This window comes from Gouania willdenowi, chromosome 21 (genome assembly GCF_900634775.1).
Source record: "Gouania willdenowi chromosome 21, fGouWil2.1, whole genome shotgun sequence".
NCBI classification, from domain to species: Eukaryota; Metazoa; Chordata; class Actinopteri; order Blenniiformes; family Gobiesocidae; genus Gouania; species Gouania willdenowi.
The window spans coordinates 24016503-24029867 of NC_041064.1; the positions used below are offsets into that span (position 1 = coordinate 24016503).

Here is a 13365-nt window from a genome sequence, read left to right on the forward strand (position 1 = left end):
GTTCTGTCACTTAATGGTAAAAGTAAAGCTGTAAACATCTGGATGGATGGACTCTATTACTGTGTGAAAAGGATACTTGAGGGCAAAATGGTAAAGAATGTGAGGTCCATTATTACATCTATTTATCACTGATTCACTGAACTGTGGTTTGAGACTCTTTTTGTGATTTTTGTTTTTAACAAATTTGAGAGCTGAAAATAAAAACCTGGGGCAGGTAAAAGTTGCATCTGTCAAACTCTGTCCATTGAACCGAATTATCAACCCAAGGCTTTGTCGTCTGCTCCACTACCTCCATGGAGTCAAGAAAGCCGTGAGCGTCTCTAACAGGAACGTTATATAAAATAATAAATGACACAACCAAAATAGCCTCTGAGAGGTTTGTAGTTGAAGTCCTCACCTTAAAACCAGAAACATGAAAAGTAATTAGATAGCTACACAGAGGAATTTATTTACTAAACATGAACTTTTTCTTCTGAGAAATGATACGATACCTCAACATCAAACTATCATTTACCATCTGACTCTGGCTCTGAGGTAATCATCTACTGCTTTTTTATTTGCTGGCTCAACTGGAAAGCTAAGTAGCAAGCTAGCTAGCTACAAGTAGCAAGCTAACTAGCAGAAGAATGGCTCTTTCCACAACAGAATACAGCAGTCTCCTCCAAAAGATTACTGAACTGGAGACTACAGTGCGAGGAATACAAGTAAACATTGAGGTTAATGGACACTGTGGATATGATAATGATACGACTGTGCCGCTGTTTCAAAACAGCGGAGTGGATAAAGCTAACTCGCTACCAGCCCGTGCTAACAAAGCTATCAGGCCTAGGGAGGATCCTGTTCCCGTTGATAAGCCAACAGGTGCGAGTCCTCCCTGGAATACTCTGGGAGCTAAGCCTAAGAAAAAGTCATATCCACTTCAAAGGCTAACGGGCCGAGCAAAGCGCCCTGATATCAATAATGAGACGGACTGGCCTGCACTGGCTTCGCAGACTGCAGCCTCAACATCAACTCCCTTGTCTGCCCAGGCACAAAAGTGGACATCTGCTAAAGGCAGGAGTATCACCAAGTCACAAACCCAGTTTCATGTAGAACTGGGTAATCGATTCGCCCCACTGCTGAATGACCAAGGATCTGGCTCTAATGAGGTCAACACACAACCTTCTGGAACTGCGAAGACTGAAAGTGCTTCAGGAAAACAAAAGCGACAGGGTAGGCCAAAGCAACAACCTCACACACTGATAGTGGGAGACGTTTCTGTTAAAGATGCTCAGAAGATGTTTAGCAGCAACGTGAAAGTGATCTGCTTACCTAATGACACAGTATCAGACCTGGCTGACAAAATCTTGCATATCGTTGCAGATTACCCACATTTGAAAAATGTTGTGATTCATTGTGGGTTAAATGATTTAGCCAAGGAGGAGTCTGAGGTGTTAAAGCAGGATTTCACCCATCTGCTAAAAACTGTGAGCTGTTTACAGCCTAAAGTGTTCATCAGTGGCCCGATACCTCCAGTCCGCAAAGGAGATCTGAAATTCTCAAGGATTTACTCTTTGAATAAATTTCTGTCTTCGGCTTGTGCTGCCCTTTCACTAAATTTTATAGAAAATTTTCCTATTTTTTGGGAACGTCGTCATCTTTTTAGAGCAGATGGACTGTGTCTAAACAAGGCTGGAGTAAAACTCTTCACATCCAACTTGTTTTACTTCACCAGTCACACTGCTATCAGTTCTGATAAAGACAGAGGACAACATGTACCATCGGAGAACAAAACAACAAGGAAAGAACATGGAGTCAATGAGCTTCCAGCAAGAAATAAAAATCGCCAAAATGAAGAGGTCAACCCAACCCCCGCATCTCAGGACCCACCTGCTTCACCCCAAAATTCACCTACTTCCACCTCATCCAGCTTCTCTCCTACCCCTGCCTTCTTGGATTTAACTGCCCAGATGAACGAGCTGGTTCTGGCTGGCACAAGACTAACACCCCACCCTTTACCCCACCATGGTCAATCTGCACCACCCATCCCTCCTCGACGATACCAGGCTCAGGATCACTCTTCTCCTCAGGCCAGCTGTGTTCAACTTAGAGCGACACAGGCCTGATGTGTGCTGGGTCCGGACTGCAATAGCTCTATTTTTAGGAACAACCAGAAAAAGTCAGGGCCCTATGGAGTTAATGCAGCTTCTTTAATTCCTGTGGTGACAGGTAACACAGGTAAAATTGTGAAATTAAAGAAAAGCAAAAAGCTTTATAGAGATAAAAATTTGACTCCTATAACATGTCATCCAAAAAGTCCACCAGTGTCTCCAGTAAAGTCTTTAAAATTAGCTCTTCTTAATGTTAGATCTCTTGTTAACAAGTCACTACTAATTAATGATATTATTTTGACACATCACTTGGACTTTTTATTTCTCAATGAAACATGGTTGAATGATGGTATCAGTAATACTATTCTCAATGAAAGTTCACCACAAGACTTTATTTATTTAAATAAGTGTCGTACTTGCAGGAAAGGTGGTGGAGTTGCTGCCATTTTTAAATCAATATTTCAGTGCAAAGAAATAACATTTGGTGATTTTATCTCCTTTGAATATATGTCATTCTTACTGAAGGGTGATTCAAGAGTTCTGTTTTTAGTCGTTTATAGGCCCCCAAAATATTCTGGAGAATTCATGGATGAGTTTGCTGAACTGCTGTCAGTTGTATGCACTGAATACAACTTTTTAATAATAACAGGTGACTTAAATATTCATGTAGACAATAACATGGACAATACTGCCAAAGAACTGTATGCTTTAATGGATACTTTTGGTCTTACACAACATGTGACTGGTCCGACACACACTCAAGGTCACACTTTGGATCTGGTTATCTCTAAAGGTGTTGATATCTCTGCTGTTGATGTAAGAGACTTAGCTCTATCTGATCATTTCTGTGTCTTTTTTGACCTAGAGACTGTAACATCTGTTCCCCCTAGTTATGTGTGTTTAAAGAAAAGGTACATAAATGAGAACACAAGTGCACAGTTTATGGAAGCCATAGCAATGACACCAACATTGAGTGCTGAGACAGTTGATGATCTTCTGGATGAGTATAATAGAAACGTCTGTAATGTCATAGATGTGGTGGCTCCAATCAAAACTAAGAGAAAACCAAACACACAGAAAACACCTTGGAGGAGGACTGAGATAATGCAGAATTTGAAATCTGACTGTAGAAGAGCTGAGCGTAAATGGAGATCAACAAAACTCCAAATTCATCTAGAACTGTACAAAATAAGTCTGCGAAAATTCAATGATGGCTTGTTCAAAGCAAGGCAGCAATACTTTTCTGAAATTATTGCCAAAAATGTCAACAACTCTCGCATGTTGTTTTCTGTAATTGAAAAGCTCACAACCCCCCCAGATCAGATAGCCCCTGAATTACTGTCAGCTGGAAAATGCAATGAATTTGCTGTATATTTCAATGAAAAAATACAATCAATAAGGTCAAACATCAGAACAAACCAGCAAAATCACAAAAATCTTGAACAGCTTCAACCACTGAGGGATGAGTCAACTACAATGTTAGAGTTTATTACAGTGAACCCAAAAACAATAGAGGAGACTGTTCAGCAGCTGAATCCATCAACGTGTTGCCTTGACACAATACCCTCAAACTTCTTTAAAACTGTTGTAAAGTCAATTGTCACTGATTTGTGTCAGATAATTAACTGCTCATTCCAATCAGGCACCGTACCAAAATCCCTGAAAGTAGCTGCTGTGAAACCGCTGTTAAAAAAGAGAACACTGGATGCCTCTATACTGGCTAACTATAGACCAATCAGCAACCTTCCATTCATGGCCAAGATCATTGAGAAGGTGGTCTCCAACCAACTGAGTCAATTCTTAACATTCAACAAAATATTTGATAAATTTCAGTCAGGTTTTCGTTCTCATCACAGCACTGAAACTGCTCTTATCAAAGTGATCAATGACATAAGGTTGAACACTGATTCAGGAAAAGTATCTGTTCTCATTCTGTTGGATCTAAGTGCTGCATTTGACACTGTAGATCACACAATTTTGTTGCACAGATTGCAAACATGGGTTGGACTAAATGGAAAAGTAATGCAATGGTTTAAGTCATACTTGGAGGAGCGAAGCTATTTTGTAAGCATTGGAAACTTTGAATCTGACAGATTACCAATGTCCTGTGGGGTTCCTCAGGGATCTGTTCTTGGACCCCTTCTGTTTAACCTTTACATGCTTCCTTTAGGACAAATTTTACAGAACTGTAAGGTTGATTATCAGAGCTATGCAGATGACACACAACTATATCTATCACTGAACCCAGATGACCATGGTCCCATTGAGGTGTTGTGTGACTGTTTAGAAAAAGTAAACTGCTGGATGAGTGAAAACTTCCTTCAACTAAACCATGACAAGACGGAGGTGATTGTCTTTGGTAACAAGGAAAAGAGGACTGCTGTCAGCAATTATCTTGAGTCTCGATCTTTAAAAGCTAAAGACCAAGTCAAAAACCTTGGTGTTCTGATTGACTCAGATCTTACATTCAGCAGTCAGATCAAATCAATCACAAAAACAGCCTTCTACCACCTAAAGAACATCTCCAGAGTGAAAGGTTTAATGGCTCAGAAAGACCAGGAGAAACTGGTCCATGCTTTTATCTCCAGCAGACTGGACTATTGTAATGGTCTTCTGACAGGAATCCCCCAAAAGAGCATCAAACAGCTACAGCTGGTTCAGAACGCTGCAGCTCGGGTCTTAACCAGAACAAAGAGGTCAGAGCACATTACTCCAGTTTTAAAGTCTTTACACTGGCTCCCAGTCAGCCTCAGAATAGACTTTAAAGTTCTGCTGCTGGTGTATAAATCTGTGAATGGGTTTGGTCCAGAATACATCAGTGACATGTTAGTCAGGTATGAACCCAGCAGGTCTCTCAGATCTATGGACACAGATCAGATAGTGGAGCCCAGAGTTCACAGTAAACATGGTGATGCTGCTTTTAGTTGTTATGCTGCAAAGAAGTGGAACAAACTGCCAGCGGAGCTGAAGTCAGCATCCAATGTGAACATTTTTAAATCAAAGTTAAAGGCACTTTTTTTCTCTACTGCATATGATTGAGAGAGAGATTTTTTGTCATGTTGTTGATGTAATGATGATTTTACTGATGATTTTAATTGATTTTACTGATGATTTTAAATGTTCTTATTGATTTAAATGTTCTTATTGATTTTAAACAATTGAATGTTTTATCATGTAAAGCACATTGAGTTGCCTTGAGTATGAAATGCGCTATATAAATAAATTTGCCTTGCCTTGCCTAGCTATTGTTAGGCAATTCTATTTCATGAATTCATTGTGACCTTTTTCCCCCAAGTATCTACAGTTGCTTGAAAAACTATTCATTCACCTACACATTTCGACACACTACAACCACAAATGTGTTTTATTAAGATTGATTTATGTAATCAAACCAACACACAAAAGCTGCATCATTGTAAATTGGAGGGAATATGATACATTTTTACAAGTTATTTTGGGTGGTAAAGCAATGCTGCTCTTAAACTCAAATTCAGTGTGTTTTGAATGCTCCATTTTAATCTGAATGTAGCTCTGCAGAAAAGCTCAAGTGTAATAAAGTCTGTCCTACAGTCGTGTGTCAGAAGATATTAAAAACAAGCTATTGTTGCCCTGTTTAGAAACTGTCTGCACCCTTAAAGTGAGCTTAAAGCAACAACAACAACAAGACAGTCATCAACATCACCCACCAGATTGGTTGTCATTATACAACCTTTCACAACCTTTTCCTATATGTCCCACATCTACGAACTTAGATGTATATGTAAGAAAATATTATCACATCAGAATACGAAATTACTAACTATCTATATATAGAAAAGCTGTCTCCTTGAACAGAGTCCAAAAACGGAACAAAGGCAATAACTCTGGAAAAAATAAACATGTGATTCTCATTTTCAAACTCCATCAAGGTATTGATACCCTGAAGCCACACACCAAATTTGGTTATCTTATCTTCAATGGTTTCTGAGAAAAGCTGTCCACTTTGACTCGGACGGAGCTCAAACCTATAACCCCCTTCTACACTTTGTGGCTAGGGATAATAAGACCACCTAGAGAGTACAAACCTCCACCAAGAAACAAATATCCTCTTTACCAGATATTCACAGTTATCTGGATTAGTGATCCTGATTATGGAACCATGATCATTCACACTTTAAAGGCCTGAAATACATTTCTATCCACATTACTAACAATACACTAGGTTCAAATGTATGCGCGATAAAATGCACGATGCATTTCATAAAGATAGATCAATTACAAACATCTATGACACAATGAAAGGATCAGATCAGGCTGTGCAGCAGGAAGAACACCATTAGTCCACTTCAATATCCCCCCCAACCACACACACGCACACACACTGACCTGCAGCTTCCAGAGGAAGTCCAACCGGGCTGTAGATTCTACCTGCTGGGCATGAAGGTACAGGGCCAGCACAAAGACTGTGATAACCACTGGGGTCATGATCTTCAGAGGAACCTTGGTGTCCACCACACAGCTGGAGGTCACACACACGCGCACACACGTTTTTAAAGTGCTAGTGTTGCATTAAACTGTTGACAGGCTGTGTTCTGCTCCCATCAGTCTCACCTTGTTCCATTCAGCAGCTCCCTGCAAAGCAAAAGAAAAAGGAAATAAAATGAGAAACATGAACACGGCCACACACGCAGCCTGTGTTACTGACACTCACGTAGTGTTGATGGCGTTTGCCATCACCAGCAGGTCCTGGTTGTCGAAGAGGCTCACTTTGGCCACCTCCATGATGAGGAGGTAGAGCAGCTCGATGAAGAGCATGAGGGAGAGTTTCCCGATGCTGCTGATCTGCAGGAAGACGGAGCAGGCCAGGAGGCTGAGCAGCACGCACGATGAGAAGTACTGAGGCCACAGAGACAGACAGTTTGGAGAAGGGACATTAGCTTTTATGTCTGCTAGTCAAGCTTTACATGGTGCAACGGCTCTGAAGAGTCATAAAACGCATGATCGACCGTCTTTGTAACCGTACAGCTGCCACTAAACAAAGATTAGGATTTATTTCTGCAGTTTACTCAATGAGCATCTGGACTTGGCTGTGATTTACAATAAATAAGGATTTCATGGGTGTAAAATACTGAACAATGCACTTTACATTACAGCAGGGGTCACCAATCTTTCTGAAACTGTAAACTACTTCAGAGGTGTTGTATAGACCGAAGGGCTACCAGTTATAAAAGCACTTATTAGAGGGTAAGATAGTAAAAAAGGCTTGCAGTAATTAAAAAGGTGGGAAATGTTGAGGTTTCAACATCAAACATGTTATTTCTCCTCATTTATGCAATTGTTTCATTTTCATTTTATATCATAGAAAATTGACCCTGCATTTTTTAAAAAATATTTCTTATATACAGTTTATATCATATTATATATAACATACCACTGACCATACACCAGATCTGTAACACTTACATACATTTGTCACATAAAGATGTATCAGCAGTACCAACTACATCTCTTATATGTACGGAACAAGGGCAATAACTCCGGAAAAAATAATTGTGCACTTCTCATTTTCGAACTCCATGAAGGTATTTATACCCTGACGCCACACACCTAATTTGGTTATCGTATCTTAAACTGTTTCCAAGAAAAGCCCGTTTGACTCGGAAAGTAAATCAGATTTTAGATGGAGGTCATTGGTGACTAGAGCTCCTGAGGGCCCCTCGCATGGTCCATGCAGGCCACCTGGTACCCTTGCATTAGAGTAACTGCATTTAACCTCACGCATAATTTGCAAGGTTACATTATAAAGACATTACAGTAATAACAACAATATCTTCACGTTTTCAAAACAATATTATTTTTCACACTTTCTTCTTTTATTGTGTTTGTATTGAAGCATGTTTATTAATCATTAAATAAATCAAACCAACAAGAAGCTAAAAACACAACACTGCACCTAATCAGGAAACCATGTGATATTCAACTCTTCATTCAATCTTAAACATGCAGAGCTGAAGCAAACCTCAGGAAAACTGCAGATGAGGGCGTGGCCTCCACATGGGATGTGTTGTGTATCCAGTGTGTAGTTGAGGATGTGAGCGTGACAGGGATTCACATCCTCCACGCTGATGTTCAGCTCTGCTGTGATGCAGCTCCGCAGGTCCAGGCTGCTGCAGGTGAACTGAACATTCCATCAGATATAATAGGATTAGGAAAACTGAGGCTGGAGAACGGACTCATTTGGAGTCTGTAGGAAGTTTGCTTGTTTCTGAACTTACAATGTTGATGAAAGCTGAGAGAAAGACGATGATGATGGTGAAGACTCCCACCAAGGTGCTGTTTAATCTGGACTGCACAATCCTCCTGGACAGAGTCTGCAGTGGGACTGGGAAGAGCTGCAAGCATGAGAGGGAGGATTCAGTTCTGACTCCATAATACACGTGTCAACTCAAGGCCCAGGGGCCAAATCCGGCCCTTTATAACATCCAAATCCGCCCGCAGGGGAAAGTAAAAATGGCTGAGAAAACATGAATCATTGTGAAAATGACTAAATAATTTAGTTGTGGATATCTCAGTAAGATTGCAAAGGGGCGTAAAATTCCTGAGTTTAAGTTCCACAGGAACTTAAAGGGGCAGTATTATGGAAAATTCACTTTAAAATGGTTTTGCTACAGTGATATACTTTCCCTTAGCCTCATTCAGAGGGCCAAAGTTGAAAAAGTTCTGTTTCCTCCCTCCCTTGTTAGTCCACATTTTGTAAAAAGTCAGCTCCAAACGGGCGAGTTGGATTTTTCTCATGTTGTGACGTCACAACATGGAAACTCCTCCTCCTGACAATCCTGGTTCCACCAACCCTATACAAGAATGTGAGCTCCTCCCTCTCAAACTGCCTCCCAGCTAAAACTAACACTGCAGTTTAATATAGAATATATTTTACATTTTATTGTCATATGTAAAGCTACATAAATGAAATGTGTTCTCTGCATTTAACCCCTCCCTGAGGACCAGTGTTTGAAGCAGCTGACTCAGCTGATTGATTCTGCTGCTGCTGCCACACGGCCTACACACCCTGAAACAGTGTTTGCCTGACTCACAATCACAATAGCCACTTAAATAGCCATGAGTTTTACTGTAATGTGCAGTTTTTGGCAGAAAACAATAGCAAGAGTGAGTGGATGGCAAAAAAAAATTGATCAGCTGTTGTGTGGAGTTAGCGTCTACAGACACGCCTTCTCTTGAATATGCATAAGTAGGCCCCAAAACACCCTGTTTTTAGAACTGCTCACTTTTCCGAGGGCGAAAACTCTGGAAAACAGGCGAGTTTGGGAAAATAAACCTTAAATACTATGTTCTTGGGGTTCTTAGAACAAATGGAGATGAATGAAAATACTGGACATTTAAGCTCAGGAATTATGGCAAGATTAAAAAAACTGAAACTTTTAATGGGAATTATTTATTTAAATTTAGCAGAAATTGGGAATAATTTTACATGACTGTATCATATCCAAACGTAAATGTATTCAAAGTGGAGTTTCATTGAATTAGTCACAAATTCAATGAAACTACAATATTTGCAGGGGGTTTACAGTTTTTCCATGCTTGTATAACACAATGGAAGTCATTTTTACTCTCAAAGTGTAAAAAAAAAAAAAAAAAAATTCTAAAATCCTTCTCAATCCTCAAACTATTTGATAACATTTCCCCAAATTAAGTAAATATAGTCACTACCTGTCACCTATTCCTTGGATATTTTCGTTGCCTTATACATACATAGAAATGCAAAATAGCACTAATGTTGGAATTGTTCAATTCCCCATCTCTGCGGCCCACTTGAGATCAAACTTATCCGTATTTGACCCCTGAACTAAAATGAGTTTAACACCCCTGCCATAATATGTTTACAATCCATTTCCTGGTTTTAAAAAACCCAAGATGTTTACAATACTAAAAGTAGTTTAATAAAGCTAAATTAAACACATTATTGTACTTTAAGTACAAATACTGATTCCCACACAATCCAATGGATCAACCAATAACAGTAGCTCCTCATAGGCCGACTGGATTTCCTCTTTTTGCTCATGGACGTCATAACGACACCCACTGACTCTTGATATTTGTTCAAATGTTTATACTCAGAATGATATTTTAAAGGCTTCTCACCCCAAAACAGCAGTACACAGTGGAGACAAACATGACAGCCGTCAGGATGATGAGGCAGGTGACGAAGAAGCCGATCATCATCGTGGAGCTGCAGAAAACACAGCGGTGGTTAAATAAACACATTCTTTAGCTCTGTCCCCATCAAAGGCTTTACTTTGAGATTGTGTCTGTGTTGTGGCTGCAGGCTTCTTATGCTGCTGCTGTAAGTTCTCTGCAGTCTGGTTCTGATGGTAAATAGTCTGTGGGTGTGACAGGAGCTCATTACAGCGAGGAAGGAAAAGGGAAACGGAAAAAATATAGAGGAAATAATGAGAAAACGCAGTGAATAATTAGGATGATAGGTTTGTATCCTGCAGAAACTGAAAGCCCAGACAGACTCACTCACACCCAGTAATATCTGAAATAAATAAGAAGCTTTTTTTAAGCTGTGAACTAGGGTTGGGGTTAATTACAATTTGAAATTACAATTACGTCTTCTATTATCCATGTTCAATTACAACTCAATTACCATTACGTTGACCTGCGGTTTTTCAAATTCCAATTATTATTTCCCCCTGAAAGTCAATTACTAAAGTTCAATTACAATTAATCACAATTACTTAACCTTTAATAAATAAGCTTATAAAACTTAACCTCCTTTTGTGTTAGCTTTCTGTTAGCATCTCTTATTATAACAGGTCAGTTTTTACCCATGTCTTAAATCAGCTGTAAAATATGTCAAAAAATGTCATCTCATTTGTTTTTCATCTCTTGGTTACCTCGTTAGGCATCCTAATCAATGAAAAATATTGGTATTATTAATTTTGGTGTGGGTGTTGCTGAGCCTTTCTTTGTGAGTATACCCCTAAATTTAAATGTTTATAATAATATCAAACATATCCTCAAGAGAACCAACAGTTAAACTTGATATGAAACACATTTAAATAATTAACTACGTCGGCCTATGTGTATGCCATAGAACTGTCACATGGTGTCCCAGTTTTGCATCTAATTACATTGCAAATGAAAGTTTTCATAGAACATTCATGCCAATTATAATTACGTCAATTATCTAAACCCAATTAGAAATACATTACGATTACAACAGCAACATGTTTTTTCAATTACAATTGCCTCTGTGGGTTAAAGCTACAGAGCTCCATTGTCTGCCTCTGTAACTTTGACACTCCGATAAACCAGGAATCCCTCATCTTTGTCTCTACAAACACCCACAGCAACAACAGCGGAGGGAAGCTAAATCTGTAGCCACAGCTACCCTGGAACAATCACACATGAGCAATGCGGTCATGAATTGGTCAGAAAAAATATTGTTTTGAATGCGCTCACAGGAGAATCTGCTGCAATTTTAGTTAAGAGAGCGATAAAGTAAAGATTAAATGAACCCTAAAGTAATGGGATATAGTTAATAATAACTCTTAAGAGTTTCTACAGTGTGTAAATCATCCACAGCTCATTTAGAGAATCAGTTTGATCTAATGTTGATGACGTGAAAATGAATAAACTGTGTGTCTAAGTTGTTTTCACTCACGGTGGCATGATGACAATCTGAATGATACAGATGAAGACAAAGACGAGGGAAGCGCAGGCCACGTACGCTCCGTACCTGGAGTCCACCTGTTTGGAGTACTGCAGACAAAGCAGAACCACAGCGCATGTTTCAATATTCCAGAAAAAAAGACGTCAAATATGCCTTGTTTATTTTACAAGAAAATAATAGGTGCCAAAAAGTAAAGGGACATTTCTTTTTCCATTCAGAACCAGAATGCCTTTATTGTCATTATACAATTGTACAACAAAATGATGTGGCTTAACCTTAAAGTGCATACAGCTAAAAAGAAAAACAACAGAAGAAGAAGAACTCTAATTAAGGTAAGATGGGCTATGTATGGTAGGAGTTATTTACAGGTAGCAGCATAGTCAATTATGAATAGATATTGCAGAAATATAAAATAAATATCTGCACAGTATGAAATGTAAACTAATGCAGAAATGTAAATATTGCACAGTATGAAATGTAAACTGTGTGCGGGTGTGTGTGGTAAGGGTGGGATGGTCAAAGCATGTCCAGGTTCAGTGTGGTTATAGCACTGAGGAAGAAGCTGTCATTGAATCTGTTTGTCCGAGCTCTGACAGACCTGGAGCATCTGCCAGAGGGCAGATAAAAATAAATAATAATATAAATGAAACTTTGAACCTTAAACCAGAGACAAAAGGAAAGAACAAGAAGACCATGCACAAAGTTTGAGGCATCACTTGTTTACATGTGAGAAATAGGATTAAATCTTCTGCTGAAAAGCAAAAATCTAAAGTTGCTCGATGGATGTCAAAGACATGTTTCTCTATCTGACTCCCTCATTCTTCAGAGTTTTTATATATATATATATATAAAAACTCTTCCTCACCCACTCTTTTTTCTTCCAAGCTTGGGTCCTCTACCAGAGGCCTGGGAGCTTGAGGGTTCTACGCAGTATCTTTGCTGTTCCTAGCACTGCACTTTTCTGGACCGAGATGTCTGATGTATTTCCTGGGATCTTCTGTAGCCACTCCTCCAGTTTGGGGGTCACTGCCCCGAGTGCCCCGGGCACTACTGATGCCTTCACCCTCTGGGCCTTCTCAAGCTCTTCTCTGAGTCCCTGGTATTTTTTACAGTTTCTCATGTTCCTTTTTCCTGATGTTGCTGTCACTCGTTATTGCTATGTGGACCACAACGGCTTTCCTCTGCTCTTTGTCCACCACCACAATGTCTGGTTGGTTAGTCATTACCATTCTGTCCGTCTGTATCTGGAAGTCCCACAGGATCTTAGCTCAGTCATTCTCTACCACCTTTGGAGGTGTTTCCCACTTTGACCTTGGGGTTTCCAGCCCATACTCTGCACAGATGTTTCTGTACACTATACCAGTCACTTGGTTATGGCGCTCCATGTAAGCTTTCCCTGCCAGCATCTTACACTCTGCAGTTATGTGCTGGATTGTCTCATTGGCCTCTTTGCACAGTCTACACCTGGGGTCTTGTCTGGTGTGATAGATCTGGGCCTCTATTGCTCTGGTGCTCAAGGCCTGCTCCTGTGCAGCCATGATGAGTGCCTCTATGCTGTCCTTTAGTCCGGCTCTGTCTAGCCATTGGTTGGATTTCCTGATA

The 13365-nt window shown here is 39.8% G+C and overlaps 1 protein-coding gene across 1 annotated transcript in view; it reads right to left on the reverse strand.

Moving 5' to 3' along the window:
• adcy5 (adenylate cyclase 5) overlaps nt 1–13365 on the reverse strand; it is a 117821-nt gene that overhangs the window by 10446 nt on the left and 94010 nt on the right. The window contains 7 exon segments of the mRNA XM_028435489.1: nt 6456–6588; nt 6681–6701; nt 6781–6965; nt 8089–8247; nt 8345–8461; nt 10227–10314; nt 11755–11852. Of these exon segments, the coding sequence (XP_028291290.1) occupies nt 6456–6588; nt 6681–6701; nt 6781–6965; nt 8089–8247; nt 8345–8461; nt 10227–10314; nt 11755–11852 (801 nt within the window).